Genomic DNA, 27,959 nt, shown 5'->3' on the forward strand with positions numbered 1-27,959 from the left:
GCTTCTATCATCTGATCATGGTTGTATCTCTCTAATAGTGCTACTGGATCTTAACGCCACATCTATGGTTAAACTGTAGCTAATGATTGCTTTGGCACAAAACGCATTCAATGACAACATTTTTCAAATGACATCAATTATTTTCACAACATCAAAACTGTATGTGCAAAACAGGCTAATTTGCACAATAACATGCTTCACTAATATGCTTTGCTACTGTTTGGTCGCTTTTGCTTACTGCTCTGCGCTTTGCTCCCTGCTTTTGTATTTTTCTCAGATTTTAATTTCAGCAGATCAGCACTGGATCAGATCAGCACTGGAATAATACTGCAAAAAAAGCAGATTTTTTGTCTAACAGCCTCTCACTGTGAGCAGTTTACATTCCCGAGATGGGAAAACAGCTGTTCTCAAGCAGATGAGAAAGAAAATGCCTCTTCTAGAATCTACCTGCTGCAGGAACTGCCACAGACTTCTACAAAGAATTGAATTATTGGAACAAAGTTACTTGCTGGACTACCAAACCAAGGGGGAACACATCACTTCTTCATCACGGACCCCCTCAGGATACAGTTGGTGAGAACTGTGAATTAGAGCTGTGTATCACCAGCAAAGTCACGATACGATACGTATCACGATACGGAACTGCACTGAATTTCACCTCAGAATAATTGAGTAAAACAGTTGTTTATTAAACACGGCATACTATAGGGCCGTTGCTAACTGTAGGCAGAGCAGGCAGTTGACCTCTGCATTAGGGGTGGGCGTATCGATCCTAATATCGATAGTATCGATACCAACGTTGGTATTGGTATCGGATCGATACTAGCCTGATAAGATCGATACTTTAGGTTAATTTTTTCTCCTATACACGTAATAACATTGCTTAATACATACAACACAGTGTAGACATGTCTGGGTGCATATGCCGCTCTTTTCACATCTCTGATGCAAACATGTTTGGTTGTCATGCCATCACGTGACTCAGCGGCTCCGAGCGCGAGCGGATACAGTGAGAGATGGAACGGAACTCCGAGCTACAAACGAAATGAAAAGGAGAGGAAGGAAATCCTTCACATAGTGCATATTATACCTGTATACCGAATTTGTCCTTTTTATACAGTATCACTGTAAGGTGTGGACTGAGTTTAGCTTTTTAAAATTATTTCTTAATGCATTAAGACACTTTAAATTTTCATTATAATGGTTTTCTATGGGAGTAAAATGCTTAACATGTTGTTTAGCATGTTTGCATATATATTCTGGTCTCAGCTGCTTGCAACATATTATATTTTATTAACAAGCTGTATACCAAATTTAGTTTTTATTTATTTATTTGGTCTTTATCACTGTCTTCCTCCATTCATTAATTGCACCATATTAAATGTTTTTATATTGCAATTAGAGAAAATTAAAATCAGATTGTTGCATTCATGTTGTGGGTTCATCTGCTTACCTGTACATACATAGTAGGCCTATATATTTTTATAAACTATACCGAATTTGGCCTTTTCATATCACAGTTTTGTTTTATTGCGATAAAAAACAAATATTACAGTATGTATAAAACAAACAGAAAATACAGTACGTACATAACATACTAAAATCCTTTCAATAATAAACGAGTTATGGTTTAATAGTTCTTTTTCATATCAATGTCTTCATTCAATAAGCCACTTACGTTAAACGTTTCTTTATAATGTTTTTTTATGGGAGGAAAATACATAATGTGAAAACTTTGAGCATTGCTTTCATATTCTGGGCATATCTGCTTACGTGTATATCTAGTTTGCAACATTAATAAGGTGTATACTGAGTTTTGTCTTTTAATATTACGTTCTTAATTTATTAAGCCACATTAATTATTTTTATAACTCTTTTCTTTGGGAGGAAAAGACTTAACATGAAACTGTTTATTGCTTTCATGTTCTGGGCTCCTCTGCCGGCAAAGTCCTTTTAGAAAGGCAAATAATATCCACGTAGCTTTAAGGTGAATATAATATTAGTCATATCAACATTAGTATTGTTCATTTTTTAAAATTGTTGTTGGTCATTTAAATTTATGTTTTTTTACCTGACAAGTATCGGAATCGGTATCGGTATCGGCGATACTGGCCCTGTATTTACTCAGTATCGGATCGATACCAAAATTTGCAGTATCGCACACCCCTACTCTGCATTATGAAGGGCCTCCATAACTCTACCACAGTACAATATAGGTAATGTTTACACTGGGCACTCCCCACCAGGTAAAATATTCTGATTGCTGTGTAGATTGAAAAGCCTTCCGACTGTCTCGTGTTTCTCAGTTCGAGAGTGGTTATTATGTGCAAACAGTGAGAAACTCTATATTTGTGCAGTGCGCATGTCAAAAAAAAAACAAATTCAGATTTGAAGCTTGTGACGTTTAACGCACACATCAACCCGATCACTTTATTTGGCGTCCATGTAAACACTACATTCAGATTCATCAATCGAAATGAATTCAGTCCTATTGAACAAAGAATTGTGCATGTAAACATTTTAAATTTTAAATGCAATAAATATGAAATATTTAAAAATGAAATAATGGGGGAAAATAAATAGTGTTTTTAAATATGAAACTAAAACCACCAGTAGATATTGGGTATACCTAATAAATGCATTGTTTCATCTGATAACAAGAAATTGTATAATATTCTCTCCTTTGCTGCCAGAAAAAAATATTTTAGTTAATTGGATTAGTGATAAATCTCCATCACTTAAAGGTTGGCATAAGATCATTTTTGAGCTGATTCCTCTGGAGCGCCTTACCTATGTATTACAGCAAAAAACAGACCCGTTTTATAAAGTCTGGACTCCATATCTGGACTATATGGAACCTCATCTTCGCCCTATTATACTACATGGAATATTGTAATCGTGTAATTCTCTGGACATTTAACTTTTCTGCTGTATTCATTTTTTTTCTTTACCTAATCTGTTATATATGGGGTAGTCCTGTTTTATTTAAAAATCTGAGCTATTTGTGTTTGTTTGTTTGGTGAAAATTCAATAAAAATAATTATATTAAAAAAAACACCTGTAGATGGTGGCAAATACCCAGCTAACTAGAACGTTCTCGTAACTTTGGCAGTTCTCTCAAAGTTATCAAAATCCGTTCTCGCAGTAACGTTAGTAGAACGTTTCCTTTAACGTTATCTGTAATTGATAAACATTATAAAACATTATAATTACATTGTTAGCGGAACATTCTAAACAGTTGGCATAAAAGCGTTGTTAATGGAATTAATTTAATACACTTAGTTACCAAGATTTTCAGGAAATTGTATAAAATCAGTAACGGATGCATTTTTGGCTTTGACCTCATCAGCAAAGCTGAGGAAGATCCCACCAAAGCTTCAGCTGGGACACTAGTTCTGGCTTGTTGGTTTGCGGGTTGGCCTTAAATAGTATGTTCTGGATCCACTCATGCTGTAAAGGTGGAAGATGATTAGTCTGCATTGTTTGAACATCTGTTTTGAGAAATAAAAATTTTCCTCCCATTCGAAAATGAATCCCGCATTCATGAGGAATTTATGTCACTCCAGAAACTTTGCTGCTTGTATAGGGTATATAGCTGTTAGCAGCACGAAGAACAAAACGTTTATTCAAATTTTAAATGGATTATATTTGGCCTACAAAGTGCGCAAATAGCCTTTACTTTGTAATCACTAAAAAAGGTGTCACTTACTTCAGTTCATCATAATCTCACAAAGTTTCTTCAATGATAATTACATTGTGTTGTGACGATTCGCAAGCTTGCAGAAAAAAAATCTGACGTTTAGAGGTGAGTGAACGCAATGGCCAATCACAAGGGTTCAAGAAATCAACAGATGTTATTATTAATTATTAAACCTTTATTTAACCAGGAATTAAAAACTCTTGAGATTTAGAGGGTCATGGCCAAGATAGGCAGCACATTTAGTTACACATAAAACAACATACATTAGTTTACATACACAGTTCTTATTGGCTACATTGTTCACCGCTACAAAAACATGTTGTAAATAGAATCTTTTGGCGATTTCCAGAGCGCAACACTAATGCGCACAGGAGCCTTTACCAAATCTGTTTCGCCAACATCCTATTATTACAGTTCTAACTGCTTTTGACTGCGTGAGAAAATAAATGTGTTGCATGAGAGCGTGAGAAATGTGTCAATTGCGTGAGTCTCATGCTGAATGGGTGAGAGTTGGCAGCCCTGATAAACAAGCAGACAAGTAGTTAAAAAAACACAACTTGACCCCAAAGATCTAATTAATTACAGACCGATCTCAAATCTCCCTTTTCTGCCAAAGATACTAGAAAAGGTAGTATCTTCACAATTATATTCCTTCTTAGAGAAAAATGGTATCTGTGAGGAATTCCAGTCAGGATTTAGACCGTATCATAGTACTGAGACTGCTCTCATTAGAGTTACAAATGACCTGCTTCTATCATCTGATCGTGGTTGTATCTCTTTATTAGTTCTACTGGATCTTAGCGCTGCGTTCGACACTATCGACCACAACATTCTTTTAAATAGAATAGAACACTTTGTTGGCATTAGTGGAAGTGCCTTACATGGTTCAAATCGTATCTGAACACCATCAGTTCGTAGCAGTGAATGAAGAGGTATCATATTGATCACAAGTGCAGTACGGAGTACCTCAAGGCTCAGTACTAGGGCCATTACTTTTCACGCTTTACATGTTACACTTGGGAGATATTATCAGGAGACATGGTGTTAGCTTTCACTGTTATGCAGATGATGCCCTGTGAAACACACCAAATTGAGAAACTAATGGAATGCATAGTCGATATAAAAAACTGGATGACGAGTAACTTCTTACTGCTAAATTCTGAAAAAACAGAGGTGTTAATTATCAGACCTAAAAACCCCACACGTAATAATCTAGAACACTATCTAACACTTGACGGCTGCTCTGTCAGTTCTTCTTCATCAGTTAGGAACCTAGGTGTGCTGTTTGATAGCAATCTTTAATTTGAAAGCCACGTTTCTAGTATCTGTAAAACATATCTAAATTGCGACCTATGCTCTCAACGTCAAATGCAGAAATGCTAATTCATGCGTTTATGACCTCAAGGTTAGACTATTGTAATGCTTTATTGGGTGGTTGTTCTGCACGCTTGATCAACAAACTACAGTTGGTCCAAAATGCAGCAGCTAGAGTCCTTACTAGAACCAGGAAGTACAACCATTTTAGCCCGGTTCTGTCAACACTGCATTGGCTCCCCATCAAACATCGTATAGATTTTAAAATCTTGTTAATTACTTATAAAGCCCTGAATGGCTTAGCTCCTCAGTACTTGAGCGAGCTCTTATCACATTATAGTCCTCCACGTCTGCTGCTTTCTCAAAACTCTGGCCATTTGATAATACCTAGAATATCAAAATCAACTGCGGGCGGAAGATCCTTTTCCTATTTAGCGCCCAAACTCTAGAACAATCTACCTAACACTGTTCGGGAGGCAGACACACTCTGTCAGTTTAAATCTAGATTAAAGACACATTTCTTTAACCTGGCTTACACATAACACACTAATACACTTCTATTATTCAAATCCGTTAAAGGATTGTTAGGCTGCATTAATTAGATCAACCGGAACCGGGAACACTCCCCATAACACATGATGTACTCGTTACATCGTAAGAAGAATGGCTTCTACGCTAATACTTGTCTGTTTCGATTGTGTTTCTCAGTCCGTGTCCGGATCAGATGGTGGATCAGCGCCGGGAGATGATGTATGTGGCCCTGATCATCAGCGGAGGCTGGACACCTGGATGAGCGCCAGAGACAGATCCCCAGTGAAGACCCCGCCACTTAGACAGCCATCGGAAAAGACCACTGGAACCAGTTGAGCTCTTACAATCTGACTTTGCTGCAGTTGGAATTGAACTGCTGGTTCGTTTGGTCAGAGGAGAACTGGTCCCCCGACTGAGGCTGGGTTCTCCCAAAGCTTTTTTCTCCATTCTGTCTCTGATGGAGTTTTGGTTCCTTGCCGCTGTCGCCTCTGGCTTGATTAGTTGGGGACACTTCATTTCCAGCAATATCGTCGACCTGATTGCAAAGACACTATTGAATTCAGTGATGTCATCATCCAGCTCTGTTCAATTTAAATAATGAAATGCTTTTAACTGAATTTTTTTTTTTTTAATCTTTTCATTTTACATTATTGACACACTATTTTCCTTTTTTGATATTGTGCAGTTGCTTTGTCACAATTTACATTGTAAAAAGCGCTATATAAATAAAGGTGACTTGACTTAAAGAAGCACGTAATAACTCATATCGGACAGGAACCTTTTATGTGTCATCACTGTGGAAAGAGTTGCTCAAAAAAAGCAAACCTCAGGACTCATGAGAATTCACACTGGTGAGAAACCCTTTACATGCAAACAGTGTGGAAAGAGTTTCAGACAGAAAACAGCTCTTCAGAGTCACATGAGAGTTCACACCACAGAGAGGGCTTTTCACGCATATTCAGTGCGAGTTTTGCATATCAAATAGATCTGAAGAGTTATTTGCAAACTCATTCTGGCAAGAAATTGGCGTGTTCTGAGTACGGTAAGAGGTTTAGAAAAAGGAGCGATTTCACAATTCACCTGTGCACTCAGTCGAGAGAAAGTGTGGGTCTTTGAAAAACCTGTAATAGCATTAAATTCACTTCCAACAACTTTGTTCATAAAAAGTCTTAAATGTTATAAATGGTGGGGGAAAGTCTTAAAAACCTTACATAGGAGATGCTTGAAAAGGCAAACCTGTTTTAGATTGGCTGGAGATTTTTATTTATCATTTTAAATGCAATCAATATGCAATTGACATTTGATGGATTAACTCTCTACTTCCCATCAGAATAAAATGTGTGAAAGCACAGTAAGTTTGGTCTGGAGGAGCGCTGGGATGATGGTGTTGAAGGCCAAACCGAAGTCCACGAACAGAATCCTCACATAAGTCCCTGGTCTTGCCAGACGTTGTAGGATATAATGTAAGATATAATGTGGTGTTGTAACAAAGAAACATTTTCTGTAAAGCTGCTGTGAAATTAATGTACTGTGAAAAGCATTATATAAATAAATGTGAACTATACTGAGTTGATTTGAAAGAGCCATTGCATTGTTGGTTACTCTACCGTTTTGACGTCACTGACAGACTGACAGTACAGCAACAGGTGAAACTGCATTATTTGCCGTATTTGAGGCGCTATATCTCAGCTGCCTTTGAGTGCGTGTTAACAGTTCCACTGGGGCCTTATTCTCAGTGCATTTGACAGTCACCAAGCAAATTGTCAGATGTTCCTACTGAAGCATTTTTTAGTTGTGCACCCGTAATTTTGACAGATGTGACAATACAGTATTTTCAGTGGGAGAAATTGCATTATTGGTCCATTTTGAGTTGCTATAGCTCAGCTGCCTTTGAGGTTGCATTAAAAGTTCTTCTGGGGCCTTATTCCAAGGCACTGCACGGTTACATGCAAATTTGCAGACATTTTTAAGATCTGGACCCATGACTTGGAAGTATATTACAGTGGACTAAAGGGTTTTCTGTCGCTGGCCAAGGTGCTGAATAATCTTTGGATTTGTAGAACTGAAAATGGCATTATTACCAAAATAATTTATTTATTTTCAAGGTTTATTAAGCGTTGATTTGATTAACTGAAAATACATTTGTTGTCCAGCATGAACCAAAGTAATTAATTGATTTTTATGGTACTCTGAGGTTTTTGCTATATTACTTTATCCTACATGACTCTTTTACGTGACAATACAGTTGAAAGAACAATTGCAGCTTTAGCCCATTTGGAGGAGCTATATCTCAGCGGGCTTAAAAATTATGTCGCTGCCCATGGTGCTGAAAAATCTACAATTATTTGATTTGAAGAGCTGAAAATACTTTTGACCAGCATGAACCAAAGTAATTCATTCATTTATTATATTCCAGTTATTTTTTGAATGCATGGAATAATAAGCTCAGATGATCATGCAAGTAGTAAAACAGAAGGCGTACCATTATTAAACTGAAGGGGTGGTCCCAAGATCCACCCTTCATATTTTATTACAATTTTTGGCTCGTTAATAAGTCAAAAACTATCAAAAATGTATCAAAAATGTACAACAATTGCTAATTTTATGTCTTTAAGCATTAACTTATGTAACAAGCAATGTGTGTTATGGCTATACCACAAATGCATTATCAGTGCTAATTTGGCTATTGAAGATGTGTAGAATGTAAAAAAAAAAAAATAATCTTTACTTCCTTTCTAATTCAATCTCAACTGATAATTTGGGGTACTTCCAGTGTTCAATCTGAGTAACACATTTATTTATTCATTCATTTTTTTTATTTGTGTATCAATGATATTTCTGACCAGTATCTGTAAAATATTTTAAACCATACCATAATGTATAACCAACATTCACATTGTAGTAAAACCCCATCCTATGTTAAAGGGTACATGAACAGTGTATTATCTTGTCATGGTGATGGCTGTATATTCCATTGTGTTCGTAATTCCCATGTTTGTAGGAACAAATTTTGGTTGTTTCAAAAACAATGTATACTTCTAAGTAAATCTAATTCAAAATTAATGTTTTCATGAATGTTAGGGCATGTTTACACCATTTTCATAAAGTAGTCTTACCTTTAAAAAACGTGACTTAAAGAAGCCTTTTCCGCTTGATATTGGTTAAATCCCTCCAGTTTTCTCAGGATGCACAGGGTTACCTTTAGAATATAAAGGACATAGCATTAACAAAATGCAATAAGATCAGTAAAAAGAGAGGAAAACAATTCCTCAGGTGTCATCACATCTAAATGAAATGAAAGTTCTTCAAAGTCTGTCTTTTTACCGCCCAGTACAGTGTCTACTCTATCTACTATGGCTGTTGTCTGTAGATACAGAACAGAAATTATGGTTACGTTTCAAAACACTAATTCTTTTGGGTCCCACTTTATATTACGTGCCTTAACTACTATGTACTTGCATAAAACAATAAGTACAATTATAAGTACAAAACCCTTTTGCTGCTATTGAGGTGGGATATGGGTAAGGTTAGGGACAGGTTTGGTGGTCTGGGTCGGTTTAGGAGTGGGTCAACAGTGTAATTGTAGCTGTTTGATTTGTTTTATACAGGGCTTTATATGCGCGAATGGCAGCATAAACCACAGATCATGAGGATTCAATCTCCTACAGCACTTCTGTGAACGTAGAAAAACAGAAATTAAGTCTATAAAAGGAATAAAATAAATAGGACCACACAAAATATATAATAGGCTATAATAAAATGAACAGATAAAACTGTGCAACAAGTATAGGCTACGCTCGTTTTTGTTACACTAATGCATTTTATTCTTTTCTTTATATCTTAATCGGATTGCGCTGATGCCTCATGCTCACACAACATTGCTTGATATTTCAGCTACTCATCATCAAACTAAAATGCAATCAAGCAAATATAAAAGTTACACTGTTTATATTGAAAGGTCTGCTGTGAAATCAGCGTGCAGTGCCCAAACAAACACTTTTACGCGAATACTGGAACATGAGTGAAGTATAAAGCCATATACATTATAAATAATAGCTTAACAACCAAATAATACAAATACTGCAAAAATGGAAACATTTGTATTCTCGAGGAATGAGAGAGGCGTGTGAGTGCAACACCATTTCACCGTTTGTGTGCGGTTTATAATAAATGCCACTAGCTCTTATAGCATGATTTATTTATTTTTTATTATAGTTGCTTATTTTGTCATTCTTGTTCTGTAATATCGTTAAATGTAAAGGATTTGTTGTGGACTGAAAGGAACTATATAGGCTAAATAATGTTTATGTTTGTACAGGTTTGCTTAAATTTACCGGTATTTAATAAACATAAAAAATAATAAACTTCTTTGCAGATACAAGGGTAACAGATGTATTTGGAGTAAGATCAGTTTCTCTTTCATGAGATGACTTCCTCTTCTTGGCCGGGTCATGTTTCTCCGTGTCGTAAACTCTAGGGGCGGGGCTTCTAAACCGGGGCGTAATATTCAAATGAAGATAGTTTTCAGCCGCCACGTTTATCAGCGTGCAATCTTTCATACGATGGGATGTTTCATGAATCACACGTGAACTCTGTCGTAAGTTGATTTGTGCGCACGAATCTGCACTCGTTTCTACATAAGATTGATAAGTAAAATGACGCAAGGTGCTGGGTCTCATTTATCTAGTAAATGCATCTTGATGTAACATGTTTTTAGATATTTTTGGGCTGGAAACAAGACAAGAAAAGCATTTTTTTTTTTTTGCAGTTCAGATAGAGATGCATCAGTACTCTCTACTGCTGTTCCTGTATGTGCAATGGTGGATATTGAACCCCTGAATTTGTAAAGTGAAATAAAATGGACTGAAAATTGCCTGTTGAATATTATAGGTGCTTTTTTTTAACAAACTAAATATTTTGGAAATGAAATCTGGAAGGTGAATATGGATTCTTGCTGGCATTTTCATTTCATACACAATTTCATTATTAAAAATTCAGTGTAAATGCGATCCATTTTTTTATTAGTGCAATTTAGCATATTTTATTTGTGTTTTTTTTCAAAGACAAGTTTCACACACTTGAATATTTGACAGTGTTCAGGCAGTGATTTATCACATTGAAAAGACACAAATAGTGTAAATATTTACCTTAACCTCTATAGAGAATGTGTGAATTATTCATTAAAATTACAATAAGAGCTAAACATTACAATATGGTGATAACTATTATGATTAAAGCTAAGATTAACATTGATTAGACATAAATGAATAAAGATAGGCCCATAATCCATGTTAATTATCAATAAACACTTAACGCACTTGGATGGCAGTTTTTTTGCCATTGCAATCTTGTGTAGTCAGATATAGAGCAGTGATGATAAAGCTTTGTCATGATTAACTGACTAACAGAAGAAAGCAGAGCACCGAGATGATCAGAGTGGAAGCAGTCCAGACACTGGAGCTGCAAAATATGTCCAGACACTCACTGAAAGAGAGAGGAGAGGTACAATTAGCAAGATAAATACTCATTTCACTGCATATATTTTGATAATCTACATTTTTAAGGTCATGTGATAAAACAATCAGGCTCATCATCTGATTTGTGAGAGTCTTTAGTTTGTGAAATTATCTGAGGCAGTTCTGTGAAAGACTCGTGAGCTCTGCTTTATTTGAGTCAGATCCTGATCCAGAGAATGGCAGGCTTGTGTTTAAATGATCTGGCATTATTACAGTGACAGCACGTGTGTGTGTGTGTGTGTGAGAAAGACAGCGCAAAGGCAGGTTTATTCAGATGTATTTGAAGGAAAACGGTCGTGCCACTTTACGCAGTAACGCAAAGTAGTCAGATCAGAAGAGAGAAGATTCATGTTCCTCCAGTGCATGAAGATTGAGTTTTATGGTGAATGACGCCTTGATTCTGCTTAATTTAAACCCAGAACCCTTTGGTAAAGCGGAGCAAGGTATGTGAAGTTGACGTTACGTTTTGCAGTATTATATTATATTATACATAGAAACGAGCTAATAAGACTAATATATGTTAATCGTGAGCTCTACTTGTTAAAGGGTCATGAAACCCCGTCTTTGACACCATCACGAAGCATGGCAAAAGGTGTATTTTAAATTCTTAACTGTAGTAATTTAAGCATATTTCTGGATATTACACTTTACTTCTACAATTCTTCTACAGTAGCCTACCAAGGAACATTAAAGAGAGATGCAATTGCACTTAGGAGGTAAATGTTGAGTACTGTTAAGAAAATGTAGTTACAATTTGCCTGTACTGCACATTTTTTATTTTGCATGTTTTTATTTTATTTAAAATCCCATTACAGCAAATGACAGACTAATGTTCTTCAGACATGTTACACAAATCATTGTATTAATCTGAAATCTCAGGCTGGGTAAATGATTTTATTTCTGATGACTCAAATCATGTACAATCATTCATTCAGCACAATAGACTTGCATGCAGTGGACGCTGCACAATCCCAGCATGCATTGCTTCTGAGGAAATTCCACGGAGCTCGCCTCACTTGTCCTTCCCAACATAACCTGGTGGGTACACAAGAAGCACAATGAGCTTAGGGTTAACCCGAATTTAAAACATTCTCCCCATACCATGCATGACTTTATTCTCTTGTTGAACATTTACAAACATTTCAAGAATCATTTCTCAGCTCTGTAGGTCTATGCTATGCAAGTTAATGGTGTCCAGAAATTTGAAGGGACGACGTTAGGCCAAGAAAATTAGTCTTTATTACTATTTTTAAACAAAGTATTCCTTTTAAAAACCACTAGATAAAATGCTAGTTTATTCACCATTCATTTACACAAAACTGATTATTATTAGTATTAAATAATCTTTTATTTATTTAAACCATGTTTTAATTATATTACATTGTGGATTAGGAGGTTAGGAGATGTGTTCTAATACTTTTGAAAATGTACCTTATTCTTTAGAAAATTACACTGTAAAAAGTGAACACTTGGATCAACTTAAAAAAAATTTGTAATAAATTAAGTTGAATTTTTTTTACAGTGCATCTATCATAGACTGTATAAAATAGTGTTATTTACAACACAATGAACACCATATTTAATCTACTTTTACACTGATGATGGGACTATATATGTTGACATTATTTATGATCTGCACAGTATCTTACTACAGTACATCTTGTAAGTGGTTAGGTGTGGAGTGTTATTTGAGTGTTCCCTGTGAGGCTAATATTGATTTTGATGTGAGCTAGTTAATCATTTCAACTGGAAAAAAAGCAATGTTTATATGTTAGGTTACATTTTATTTTGACGTCCCCTTAGTCTATTGACTAGAAGCAACTCTGCAACTACATGTCAGCTAACTCTCATTAGAGTATTAGTAGACTCAGGTTAGGGTCAGGGTAGAATGTTGACGTACTCACAAAGTTACTTACAGTCAGTTCGTCTGTTGGGGAACCATCAAAATCAATGTGTTCGCATATATTCAGCAGAAATACTACTAATACTCCAATGACATGTAGTTGACGAGTTACTTAACAACAGCTGTCTGAAGAGTACCATCAACATAATCAAACTGATATTACAATAAAAATAGTTCAAAGCAATCTGATCTGATATCTGATCTTATGGCTGTTTGAGAGAGAAAACTCGTGACGTGTTGTACTTTAAAACTCATGTCTTGCCACCTTTCTTATGCTACTTTCCTTAAAGCCATCAATGACCACTTATAACTATTCAAGATTTATAAACTATGAGAAATATAATCCATTGTAACTTAAGTGGATGCAACGTGTGCACTGTGTCATAAATCATCATACTCTTAAAAGCTATAACCACTAATAATTAAATATTATAATACATTAAAACTGTTCTTATGGATATTCATAAGATGATATAACATATTATAAGGTTTTTCATAATGCATTATGCATTCATTATAATGCCTTAAAATACTCTTATAATGTATTATAAATATGGGCTTCATAGAAAGTGTTACCGTAATTACAATGCCATGCAATTACATTACCTGCTTATGGTCTTCGGTATCCATAACCTGCAGAGAAATGAGTTGTTTGTAGAAAAAAAACAAAAGATATTGTCAGGCTCAAGAGTGTAAGCTGTGTATGGTATTAAGAAAACGTTGTACAAAAGCCACCAAGAAAATGCACTTTTCACAGCTTGTGATACTTTTTACAAACAAAACAAATAAAAGTCCATCATGCTTACCTCTTCCACTCATCCACCGTGTCGCCGCTGAAAGTCGTCGTCTTAGTTTTTTTGATGGATTGCAAAAAATTCGCCCACTACCGCCACCAGGAGCGTGAACCGATACTACAACCCACGTGACATTAAACAAACCAATCACAATCATCTGTTGGTTTGTACAGCCCACTTGCAGCTTAAGTCCCACCCACTTGCAAAAATTGTGACGTCAACACAATGTAGATTTTAAACCTGGAAGATAAAAATAGCGCAAAAAAGCTTCAAATTAACCAGTTTTCTCCAACAGTTAAAATGATCAGATGCTAACATTATCTTCTATGATGTGCAACACATTGCATGTGCACACATGTTTATTTTTTCATCTGTTTCTCTGTAAATATGCACTTTATCATATTTTTCTGTATATGAGTTGTATATATTGGTTTTGTTGTTTCTTTGTGTAGCTTCATGGTGCTACGCAAACTAAAGCTTAAAGGGTTACACTACCCCAAAATGCAAATCACTCACCCCATGTCGTTCCAAACCCGTAAAAGCTTCGTTCCTCTTCGGAGCACAATTTAAGATATTTTGGATGAAAGGCAGGAGGCTTGTGACTGTCCCATTGACTGCTGGCGATACACAGCCCTGCTTGGCAAAGCCACGATACGTATCCCGATACAGGACTGCTCTGAATTTCACCTCAGAAGAAGGTAGTAAAACAGCTGTTTATTAAACACCGTATACTATAGGGCCGTCGCTGTAGTACTATTGTCAGAGCAGGCAGTTGACCTTAGTTGACCTCTGCATTATGAAAGGCCTCTATAACTGTGCCACAGTACAATATAGGTAATGCCATACGTTTCATGTTTACATTGTGCACTCCCCACCAGGTACAATATTCTGATTGTTTGCATCTTGTTTTTAAGGCCATAATTAATAATGTACTCTTTCTAATAAATTTATATTGGAATGTACTCATTCTAATTATATTAAAGTCATCTTAACATTGTTGGCAGGTTATCATTGCACAAATCAACACACTCTCTACGTTTAAAAAAATAAAAATGAGAAGAGTTCTAAACTAATGCGCTGTCTTCACTGTCTCTCACGCACACACGGTTAGTCACACAGATCACGCTGCAACATTATTTTTAGCGCTCAGACAAACATTTTAGCGCTGCCCCGCAATTTTATCAATAAATTAGCTAAATCGCTGAAGAGCTGCATTATCTTTCTCAACAAGGAGCTGGTAACATCATCGTTTCTGTTAATAGAGAAACACAGCAAAACGGTGGTAATTCATACATGCACAGCCTCTCTCTCTCTCATAAATGAACACTTGATAAATTACACTTTTCTGAGAATAAAGTATTGAAGTGGAGATCGCTAAACTGTAAGCTAACCGGTGTTTTCAGAAAGCAAGCACGTTTATCCTCAGTGGAGAGAGGGTTGCCAGGTTGACAAAGATAAGTAACACACTTAGCAGATACACTATATTGCCAAAAGTATTGGCACCCCTTCTAATGAACAGGTTTGACTACTTTAGTAATCTCTATGAGTATAAATCTTCATGTTTAAGCATATAATGATATTCTAGGGAATTGTGTGTTTTTAATTTTATAGCAACAGTCTGGACAGGACCCTTTTCTATTCTAACATGACAGTGCCTCTGTGTATAAGACACGGTTCAGAAAGACATGATTGATTGAGTCAGTGTGGAAGAACTTGACTGGTCTGCAGAAAGCCAAGTCCTGATCCCAGCTGAACTCCTCTGGTGTGACTTTATATGCAGACCTTGAGCCAAAAACTCATCACCAAACACCAAGACCTTTTTGTACCTAAAGAAAATAAAAATAACGACTTTTTCAACAATTCGTCTCTGCATTACAGTTTATGGATGCCAAAGGGCAGCTACAAAGGTTATATTTTGCTTTTGGCCCTCTAAATATATATTTTTCACCAATCAGCTTTCTTTAGATCGAAAGCACTCTCATTGATTAGTGCGGTAACACTTTAGTATATGGAAAATATATTCACTATAACTACGACTTTTCTCCTACTTTACTGCTTATCAATAGTTAGTAAGGGAGTTGTAGCGATTAAGTTTAGGTATGGGTTAGATTAAAGGATGTACAATATGGTCATGCAGAATAAGAAATGAATATGTGCTTTATTAGTACTAATAAACAGTCAATATGGCAGTAATATGCATGCTAATAAGCAACTAAGTGAAAAGTCAAGCATATGATCATTTTTCAAATCTGATGGTGTTTCTGATCAAAAAAGATCCCGAGAAGATGGGACTGCTAACACTAATCAGAATAGTGAGAGACACATGAGCAACGAGAGCTAAATCAGTCAGAATCACAAAGCGATGTGATGGAAGAGACAATGACGTCAAAGGAGATCAAATATCATTCAGTGGATCAGTGATATTCTGTCTTGATGTAGCTGTATATACACATGTGACAGAATAACACATCAGGCTGTAGTTCAGGCCATGCAGAAACTGATGATTGAGACTTATATGTACTGTATGTTCTGGGAAATCTGAATATGTGCCTTTTAATTGCTGCTTTAGATCAAGACGAGATTGTTGTTTTGAATCACTCAAAGGACACTAATCAATCACTAATTAAAATCTGAATCTTTCAGAGACAGCTTTGTAGAAATTTTTTATGTTCTCATTTGATGTAAAATTGGGTCCTGGAGGGCCAGAGTCCTGTAGAGTTCAGCTCCAACCCCAGTTAAACACACCTGAATCAGCTAATCAAGGCCTTATAGACATACTAGAAACTTCCAGACCTGTGAGCCATAAAATGACCAAGTTTGGACACCCCTGTTGTAAAACCAATTTATAAGTAAAGCAAATAGGGATGCTCAAAGCTTATGAGTTGGAGTTGAATTGAATTGGGAGATGTGTATGAATACCCAGCCCTATTAACAGTTATTAAACAGCCGACTGCTGTTCTTATTGTGTAGCAATGTTCTTTGATGTTGAGATGCCACTTAATGACTCGGTTTAGAGTAACGCTGTAGTCTTACCCATAAGTGGGCTCTGCTGTAGGTGTACTGGGAGTTGTTGTAGTTGTTGTGGTCGGCTGAGGTGTGGGAGCAACTCTATGGAACAAACAAAAATACTGTTAGGTTTTCATCATCAAACTGAAGAACCCATTATCTAAAAGCAATGTAGCCTAATTAAATGTACATTCAGTTTAATTTGTATAAAAATGTTATTAAAAACTAAGCATCTAAAAATGAATAGCTGCCTGAGGGAAAACTGACTTTATGCCAATACACTGAAACCCGTTCTATGATATTAATCAGATAACTTAGATACATAACATAGACGTAACATTACAAATTGTATCTGCAAAGTATGCTTATGCCAGTGAACTTTAAGTTACACGCTATAGCAAGAGAGAGAGAGAGCTCCCGCCATGACGCGCTTAAAACAACACGCTGAAACACGGGCAAGGACGGAATTTACAATAGATTTCACATCCTATAAAGTTCACATTATAATGCTATGTTTATGAAATTCCAGTGAACTTTAAGTTATGCTCTAATAGCGAGAGAGAGAGAGTGAGCTCCCGCCGTGATGCGCCTACAACAACACGCTGAAACACGGGCAAGGACAGGGTTTACTATATATTTCACATTATAATGCTTATGTCATTAATGTTTATGGCAGATTTGTGCTATATTTTCATCTACATTATCAAGTGATTCCTAAAATCGCCTGCGTGTTTTTGAAGCCATATGAAGCCATATGAAAATACAGGCAGGGTCGAACAACAGCAAACAGTATCCAGAGGGCTAGACAAGAGCTAATTCAAAACGTGAGCAATAATCCAGGCAAGGTGCGAACAGAGTCCGAAACGGCAAGACAAGGCTTAATCCAAACAGACAATAGATCCAGGACAGGCGGCTGACAGACGAGACGAGATAAACCAGGCAAGGATCAGGACACAGAAGAAACTGACTATAAATAAAGCTAGGCTAGACTTAACTTCAGAAAACACGGAATGGCTTCGTAAGGTTGCTATCACTAGGAGACAGATAAATGCAGACAATACTCAGCAGTGAGGGAGAGAAAGTCCAAGGCTTATAAAGAGTATGTGATTGTGGGATAATTCTCAGGTGTGAGCGTGATTAGTGCAATCAGCGATGTGTGTGACATCAATGCAATGGGTGATGGGAAGTAGTCCATGGGTGAACGTGCAACAGTGGTGTGGTGCAAGAGTCAATATGATGGAAAGGCGACCTCTGGTGGCTATCGGGCGGAAGGCCACAGACCGGATTCGTGACACATGGTATAACGTGGATGGGAACATGCATGGAAATGATATGCAGATGAGGTTACGCATAGTAAAACTAGGTGTTGTAAGCTCCATATATGGTTATTTTGGGGAGGAGACGGGGTGGAGATGCACGTACACACAATCTTCCCCTGACTGGGATTTATAAAGAGATTTTTGCGCAGGTTCTGGCGTATGGTTTTATAAATCTAAAAACCTTTGTGCGTATGCAAAATCTAGCTTGTGTGTCTACATACAGTTTTAAGATGAAATCTACGTGGTGTTTTATAAATGAGACCCCTGATCAGTTAACTTAATTAGTTGCTAGATGTTCTCCCAGATTAAACTTTTAAAACATTCTTGCTTTTTCATCCCTTTGTTGCCCCCGTGCCAACTTTTTGAGACCTATAGGCATCAAATTTGAAATGAGCTCATTTAGTGGATAAAAGTGTAAAATTTATCAGTTTAAACATTTATGTTCTCTATGTTCTATTGTGATTAAAATATTGGCTCATGTGATTTGAAAGTCTTTTAGTTTTCATTTTATTAAAATTTTTTAAAAAAGTCCCAACATTTACGGAATTCGAGTTGTGTGTGTGTGTGTTGAGGTATTTCCTGCCATAACTGATACGCAATTTCCTGATCAATCCCCCGCCGGGAGCAGTAAGAAATGGTCAGATAAGATAGAAATTGATTTTAATGATCTTTTAGCACAGGGAATTCAGCGTCTCCAGGATAAGAAGGTCCAGAAGACACAGGAGAAGGAGGAAAATATATATATATATATATATACACACACACACACACACACACACACACACACACACACACACATACACACACACACACACACACACACAGTATGCACATTATATTAATAATATTACAAGTTTTAGAAATGCACATTTGACTTGAGTTGAGAGTAGCAGGAGCTTGAGTTGGGATGCAGATGTACATTTATTTCTGTGAAAATTATAACAGCCTCATCTTTCATACATTTGTTGATCATGATAACCACAGGTACAGTACCTCACTACCAAGGTAAAAAGTACCCTAACTATATGGTTTCTATATTTGCTATGAAAAACAGAAGACATTCAGTAAGTACAAATGCACAAGAAACAACTGATATGACTTCATAACAAAAATACTGTGATTATATTCCATTAGCCTACTCCTGTCATTTATTTAGGACATTATTAAAATAATACAATTCAATATGTATATTCAACTTTTCTTATAACAAATAATGATTCCTCAGTGAGAAAAGACGCACTGAGAAAGGCTTGGTAGCCGAAACATTTGTGTCTTTTCCCCATTGGTGATGTTCATCAAATAAAATGGAAAAAGAAGACTGTTCTCGTGAGTGCGGATCATAATTTCTTATATAAAGTAACTTAACAGATTGACGCACCAAAATAAAAAGATCAAGTAAATATTGGTGAATTGTAGATTGAAACGCCTTCTAACTGGATCGTTGTTGCACAGGTGTTTCCGCATCAGAATGATCCAGCCCTGATTTATTGGTCTTTAAAACTGGTTTAAATTGCATACCCATGTGATTTGTATACTGGAGAACTCTGGATCACTAGATCTCTCAGCGCTGTTTATTGGTCTCGTGACTGGTCAGTGTAGTAAATACATTCTCTGTAGCTCACACTGCTCTTCTTTTGAGCTGAGTTGATAAAAGGTTTCAAACGAGAAGCGCTATTTAGTTTGGTTTTTGCCACATTTGGCATTTGATACGTATTTATCATGCACAACAGAATGCTTATCAGTTAGGCAGATTGGTAGTGGCACCAGCACGACCTCTAAGAAAAGTTTGTGTCACCGGCAGAAAAATATACATTTAGTCGCAGTCTGGAGCCCTGGTAGACTACTGTTAATGACTCTTTTATTTAATTGTTTATTTTATTGAATTGTCTTATCTTGGCATTGTAAGCATATGATTTAAAGACATTTTAATATAGAACAGTTTATACATCTTTATTTGACCTCAAAGCATATCAGCTCCCACACCCTCCTCAGTGAACTCTGGCACCCCCCAGGTTGGGAATCACTGAGATAAATGCATGTCATCCTTTACCTGCTTTTTGTTAAGATTATCAGTTCAAAACAGTAACGTAAGCTTCCAGCCTAACATATGTGAATATATTCACACAATACAGCATGTTCTCGCCTTCATTATTTCTTAAATATAGTGTTTATTTTTAAAGTACTTTTTTTTTTTAGATTGGTGTATTTTGAATAAAAGTGCAGCAGGTCTAAAGGACACTCACCTTGTAGCACATGGTTCCTGCTGGACGCTTGTGTCAGTAGAAACACTGAAGTTCTTCACGGTTACTTTAGGGCAGGATAGAGAGTCATTCTGAAGCAGCGCTGAGATATCTGGATCGATATACAACATTTATAGAGATCAGTCAGTCTAATAATGCTCAGTTTGCTCTTGTTCTCTGAGGTTTCTTCTCAAATCCTACCTTGCATGGTGAAGAGCAATATGAGGTCTCCACCCTTGATAAACTCTCTTCTAGTGAGATCCTCTTTTGTTAGGAGCGTAAAAAAGGCAAGTCCACCCAAAAATACAGACTCATTGCTGATGTTGATTGGTCCACCTCGAGGTTTGTTCCAGTAATATCTTCCATCTTTTAGAACAAAAGCCACAGATAATAACTAATAAATAATATCTAATCTAAGTGAAATGTTGCAAAGGAACACATGAAAAATGAGAGAAAAATAATCAGATTGCTTTAAATGTCTAACCGTTAAGAGCCAAATCAGGGTCAGTGGTGACGCTCTGCTCAAAGGACATGCGCTTCTGTATGTGTGGATTCTGGTCGAGGATCTGGACGGTGATTTGTCTCCATGGACAAGGCCACTGCAGCTGCTCGTCATATGCACCAGATACCAAAGAAACATATATTTCGATTTGAGTCCTGAACACCGATAACTGAGCCGCAAAGCGATACCCATCACTGGAGTAATACAGTGGACTCCAAATCTCCGAGCCACTGTTCAGTTTCTTCTCAAAGTCTCCTATCTGCCATGTGAAGGGACACTCTGTCTCTGAAATATTGATATCGTCCAGAGAGAAGCCTCCGCTGGAGTTTCCAGCTCCTTTACGCGCTTCAAACTCAACTTGGAAAGATTTCTGTGCGTTCAGCGGCACATGATGCAGCTTCCAGTAATTCCCAGGGGTTTCTGCAAGAAACTGAAGGTCAGTAAGACTGAAACACAGGACTATATGTTGTTTAATGTGACCAGTTCTGCAGGAAGAGACAGACCTGTGATCTGATCCATGAGTCTGAGAGCTCCTGTGCTGTCTGCTTCGTTCTGCTGCTCTCGGATCCAGATGTTGAGCTGGTCGGACTCGTTTCCGCTGTGATAATAGTAGAACTGCAGACACTGGACTTTACAGTCCCTCGCAGGGGTCACTGTCTTGCTCTCCAATCTGGCTGCGTTGCCCTCGTTTCTGCCCTCAGTGCTGAAGTGCATGAAGAAAGACGTCCCTGCAGGCATCAAAACAGCTGTTAGTGTGAGCAACTGCAACTCTGATGGAAGGGAAGCATTTCTTTCTGCCAATTAAAATAAGTCTCTTCCTGTGACGTCAAAGCAGACACACTCTGTAATAGATCTCACCGTTCTGTTCTTTGCCCAAGTAAGTGTGATCGGTCACATTGATGCCCCTCACGGACTTCACTCTCTCCCAGCCGTAATCAGCAGCAGAACAGACTCTCATCTGACACAGAGATTCATCATCAAAACTACAGTGATCGAGGAAAGAGACGGAGGAATCTGTAATGCAAACAAACAATCAATTCATTACAGTTTCCATTCATCACAGTGGTCCTTGGTCTCAAATACTGGTCCATCTCTGACCGCAAGTTCATTAAAGAATTCACAGTTTAAGAAAATATCACACTAAATGAAAGCTGTTAAACACTCACTGCATGTGTAGAGTTTGTTGAGCTCAATCGTATCATATTCACTCATTTCCATTAGTTGTCCGATCACGTCTTGAAACTCAGGACTCTTGGTAATGATCGTGGGTCCGTTACCGTTGCTGAAGGCATTTTTATCAAAATGCATCACAGAGTAATAATCATATGGAGTTTCTTGGGTTGTGGACACTCTCTCAATGTATTTATTGAAATAACTCTCATACTCTGAAAATAAAGAATATTGCAGTTATTAAGGTGAGTGTTCATAAGGCATGGCTTATTTTCTGTAAGTGCTCTTTAGTAATACTGACACTCAGAATGGAAAGCAAATCAATCTAATGACTATTTTACTGTGCGTCCTTAAAAACAGAAATAACAATTAATAATAAAATATGGCAACCTTTCTTGATGTTTTCATAGTTGATGGTGACGTAATCGTCTCTGTCGTATCTGGTCTGCTCGTGGTAGAGTCCCAGTGCATGGAGAAACTCATGCTCAACAATGCCTTTCCTTCCACAGTCCTGTCCAATAGAAAGAGTCTGTCCTCCAGCAGATGAGCGTCCGATATATGACCAACACCTGCGGAATACCTCACAGTCACACAACACATAGCTGGACAAAGGTAATGAGACAACTCGGTCCCACTTTATATTAGGTGGCCTTAACTACTATGTGCTTACATTTCAATTAATCATTTGATACAATGCACTTATTGTGTACATGTTTTTTACATTGTACTTGTTATTACACATAGGTATTTAAAAAAAAATATCTGTAATTCATTTCTGTAATTACAATTATAATTACTCTGTTGACCCATCCCTTACACCTTAACCCACCCTTAAACCCACCCATACCTCCAAACCTGTCCCTAACCTTACCCGTATCCCACCTCAATAGCAGCAATAGTGTTTTGCAATACAATATGACCACAATAAGTACATTGTACTTATTTTTTGGATGCAAGTACATAGTAGTTAAGGCCACCTAATATAAAGTGTGACCGACAACTGTACCAGTGAAATTATATTGCCTACATATTATAACAACAAACATAATAAAACATTAACATTGTTTAAATACCTTATTTTACAAAAGCCCTTAAGAGGAAAAGTAAAGTGTCTGAACTTTTGACGTAATTCAAATATTTTCCTCTACACATTCAGTACAGCACCTACCATATCAGAATAGTCTATGATATATTACTAATATTGTTGATTACTAACTTGAAGCATGCCATACCCTTCATGACGCTCCACAGAGATGTAAAACTCTTCTGCTGCTCTGGGCTTAAAGTCAACACATGATTTCAGTCTGAACTGCTCAAAGGCTCTCAGAATGACTCCTCTGTCATTCATACCTTTAACAACAAACAAAACTGAGTGGAAAACAATAGAAAAGTTACATTCAATGTTGAAAAGTTGAGAAATTTGAAATCTTACTGAGATTTACACTCAGCTCATAGGGGACGGGAAGATCCCACAAGGACTGATTCACTAGAATGGTGCTTCCTTGCCTAAGCTTTAAAGCAGATCAATTTTCAGGCATGCATGCCTGATATACATATATATATATATATATAGGCTGGGCAAGTTAATGCGTTATTGCCGCATTAACGCATTAAATTATTAATGCCAACAATTATTTTATCACGCGTTAACAGTTTTTTATTATTATGAAAGTCCATTGCTCACTGGCTCTGATTACATATACAGACAAACCATGGGTCACAGGAGGGGGATGTTGATCAGTACGGGCGTCATCAAGCGTCTCAACCAATGAGATCATTTGGGGTGGGCCTAAGACTGCAGCAGCCATAGACATAATAAATAGTATTTATGTCTATGGCAGCAGCGCTCACATGAAGCTCTCAACTTCACAAGTGGGAAATAGGACATTTACAATAGCATGTGAAGACAGCACTCTCGCTCCGCACAGTGGAGTGCACCGTTTTGTTAACTTTGTCCCAAACGACTCAAAATAATAGACCACACAGTAATATATGGCCCTCTCACAATATATTGCTTTACAGATCTATAACTTTTGCCGCTCAGAAATGTTCACGCAATCATGCTGCACGTATCATAAGTACCGTAAGCACTCACACTCACTGATCTATATATAACTGAACCGCGCTCTGGCCCACCTCTTCCAAACGAGCACGGCACGGAGTGCTCACACTAGACCCGGGCTTTGGGGGTCAAACTTTATTTGTTTAAAGTGTTTGCAAACCAAATGTTATTGCACTTTTGTTCATATAGCAGTACTTTTAAATGAAAAAAAAGTGCATAACCCTGATAGCACACATACATCTGGAGACGTCTATTTAACGTCTGCATTTACATCTGCAAGACTCTTTTAGATTGTTTGCTCATCTGCAATACGTCTATAGGATGTTTCATTTTAGATGTCAAATAGATGTCTATTAGATGTCTTTAAGATGTTTGATTTAGAATGTATGTAAAACTGACATCTGAAAGACGTTTGTAGACAGCAGATGCTTTCCAGATCAAGAGATCTTTAACAGACATCTTGCAGACGTACGTGTGATATCTGGGAATACACTACTTTTGAATTCATGATTGAAGCTTGTGCAGCATAATGCGATTAATCGTGATTAAGCATTTTAATCGTTGCCCAGAACAAATATACATATATATACAGGCATGCACTCACTCACTCACACACACACACACACACACACACACACACACACACTCTCACATACCTCCATGATGTCTCTTTCTGAGAGATTTAAACCTAATACCACAAGAGTGTTCAGTTCATAGTAAATATGCTTCAATTTCAGTAAATATGGTTATAAGTGTATTTCAGTTCTTGTGATAGTATAATAGATTTACCTTTGTTTATATCCGGAATGCTCTTCCATTTCTCTAAAATGGCTTTCAGAAAATGATATTGAAGTCACCAAAGACAAAGAGAGGGAATGAGTATTGTGTGCATTGCTAGACTAAATTAACAGTATGAAAGTAAAATGATAAACGAGCAATCACATCATCAGGCAGTAACGAGCAATTAAAACGGTACAAAACAGGATAAAACAGTTTCATCCTGCACACTAGAAACATATCACAATAACTTTACAACAGATCAGTGTGACTGATGAACTTACCAACTTGATCAAGTGAGACCTGAGAACATGAGAAATCAAAACAATACTTAGTCTAAAAAAATCAACAGCTGTATATCACTTTAACAATGACTGTCCACCGTCTAACTTACCAAAACTGATGCATGACCAAGAGCCAAAGCCAAGCTCAGCAGAAGAAAAGCACATAAATGCATTGTCACTGGAAATCAGAATGAGCACATTTGATTGATAAACTTTCATCTTATCACTCATAAACCTGCAAGCAATGTTTAAATCAAATGTAACTACTGTATATATTAGAAGACCATTCATTCAGGAAAAGAGGGGATACATACCAGCTTCCAGTCACTAATGAGGCTATATGTGTTCAAATGTGAAGACAGTCTTTCAAGCTTCACTAGCCACACAGCACTCCGCTCAAACCCACCCTGAAACTGACTGGAAAAACTGGCTTTATTGCTAAATGAACATAACAGAAGTGGCTGTTTCTTTGCTCATTTTGGTCTTTACTTACTCACCTGTCATCTTGTACTAATCTGAACAATGCCTGAAACTTTATATTACGAGCACTTCCTGTGTTTATTTGTCTCTTTATGATGAATTGCTTGTATTCCTCAACTGTAAGTCACTTTGGATAAAAGCATCTGCTAAATGAATAAATGTAAATGTTAATTCAGACTCTCATATCGATATTTAATATTTGATATTTTAGCTGTTGTAGCATAGTTTCACAGAGCTTTTTTTCTGTTTGTTCGTTTATGCATTTGGCAGATGCTTTTATCCAAAGGGACAGACATTGTTTTATGTTTATAATACATTTGTGCCTCACACTGTGATCAGAATCCATATCCATATAGTTATTTGCTGGAGTCTGAAAGTGTTTTGAGCTGAGAAAATGGCTCTTTGTTATCTTGGAAATTATTTTTATTGATCCTGGATTAAATACAGAGTTCTGTCATGATACTCCAGATGGCACAAGACCTGAAAATCTAAATCTAAGATAAGTGGATGTTCTTTTACTCATCACGTTACTGCATGGTCTGTGTTGTAATACTTTAATTACACAAGTTTTAAAAGCAAGTATTATGTTTTCCAGCCTTGCATTCAGTGGAGGAGTAAAGCATTTGCAGCATTGATTACATTATTGTGTTTATGCAGCAGCAGCAAGCGGTTAGTTGCTGTGAGAATACAGCGACTAGGAGAACAAGTTCAAGTGAAATAGGCATTCGGGTATGTTCATGCATTCAACCGAGGCTCACTATATTTAGGTCAAAACCTCCAACGACACCTCCGTTCATTTCCGACGTCTTTTTTCTCTCTCAATGTGTTCTGCACGTCCGATATAGATGTTCATGGATCCTCCTCCGTACAAGGTTAAAAACTAGTTCAAATGTTGTCATTGTTTAAATGAGACCTTAAATGACGTTGAAAATATGTCCACAATTTATACTGTCTCTGGAACAAATAAACACTCTCAGGATGCATTAAATTAATTTATTTCAATGTAATTTCCATTTGTAATTGCAAAGCAACTCACACTGTGTGTTTGTTCAAAAATCATGAAAATTAAGTTGTCTAAAGGTGTGGGTGAAGTTCCTTTAGTGTCTGTAATTCACACATCTTTGGATTGTGAGAGAAACCAGATCTGAGGGTGTGATTTTCTGGCTCAGCTGGGACTCAAACCAGAGACCTTCTTGCTGTGAGGAGACTGAGCCACTTGTGCTGCCTTTTTTTGCAGACACTACACACTATCAATCAAAGCTTTAACGGATAAAATTTGTTTTGTTGGTGTAACTTGATACAAATGAACGCATTTAGGTTGTTTCAGTGTCAGTTCATTATTGAATTCAGTGATGTAATCGTCCAGCTCAGTTCTCTTCAAACAGTGCCTGTGCAATCAAGTTCACAATATCGTTGGAAATTAAGTCCTAAGGCGACAGTGGCAAGAAACCAAAATTTAATCGGTGACAGAATGGAGAAAAAACCTTGGGAGAAACTAGGCTCAGTCGAGGGGACAGTTCTCCTCTGGCCAGACGAACCAGCATGGGGTGGTTTAATTCCAGGCTGAGATGGTTAATTCACAGGTGAGATGTCTTGTGCTCATGACCGTCTTGTTGACACGGTCTTCACTGGGGATCTGTCTCTAGTCGACATGGTCTCCTCTGCCATTCAGGGCTGTAGAGGTCGTCTCTAGGTGCTGATCCACCACCTGGATTGGAAACAGACTGGACCTGGTGGCTACGGTGACCTCGGAATAAGATTGAAAGAGAGAAATATTAGAATAGATGCCATTCTACTTACGATGTAACGAATACATTGGGTTTTATGGGAAGTGTTCCTGGTTCAGGTTGACCTAATTAATGCAGCCTAACAATCCTTTAACGGATTTATAGAAATGTGTTAGTGTGTTATATGTACACCAGGTTAACGAGATGGGTCTTTAATTTAGATTTAAACTGACAGAGTGTGTCTGCCTCCCGAACAACGCTTGGTAGATTATTCCAGAGTTTAGACACTAAACAGGAAAAGGATCTGCCGCCTGCAGTTTGATTTTGATATTATAGTTATTATCAAATGGCCAGAGTTTTGAGAACGACTATAATAAATCCCTCATTCATTCATAATGTGATAAGAGCTCACTCAAGTACTGAGGAGCTAAACCATTCAAGGCTTTATTCGTAATTAGCAAGATTTTAAAATCTATACGATGTTTAATAGGGAGCCAGTGCAGTGTTGGCAGAACCGGGCTAATGTGGTCATACTTCCTGGTTCTAGTAAGAACTCTAGCTGCTGCATTTTGGACCAGCTGGAGTTTGATTATTAAACGTGCAGAACAACCACCCAATAAAGCATTACAATAAT

At 37.2% G+C, this 27,959-nt stretch overlaps 1 protein-coding gene across 1 annotated transcript; it reads right to left on the reverse strand.

Moving 5' to 3' along the window:
• Positions 1-964: 964 nt before the first annotated feature.
• LOC306861439 (meprin A subunit beta-like) lies at positions 965-25,622 on the reverse strand (the record flags this gene model as incomplete). Its single annotated transcript, XM_079403685.1, has 11 exons — positions 965-1,034; positions 16,792-16,866; positions 20,327-20,435; positions 20,525-20,689; positions 20,808-21,245; positions 21,329-21,553; positions 21,684-21,839; positions 21,992-22,210; positions 22,386-22,564; positions 23,228-23,345; positions 25,616-25,622. The coding sequence occupies 11 exons, from the start codon at positions 25,620-25,622 to the stop codon at positions 965-967; spliced, it is 1,761 nt and encodes a 586-aa protein (XP_079259811.1).
• Between the last annotated feature and the right edge of the window lie 2,337 nt (positions 25,623-27,959).

The sequence above is a fragment of the Barbus barbus genome, assembly GCF_936440315.1.
Source record: "Barbus barbus genome assembly, chromosome: 42".
Lineage (NCBI taxonomy): Eukaryota > Metazoa > Chordata > Actinopteri > Cypriniformes > Cyprinidae > Barbus > Barbus barbus.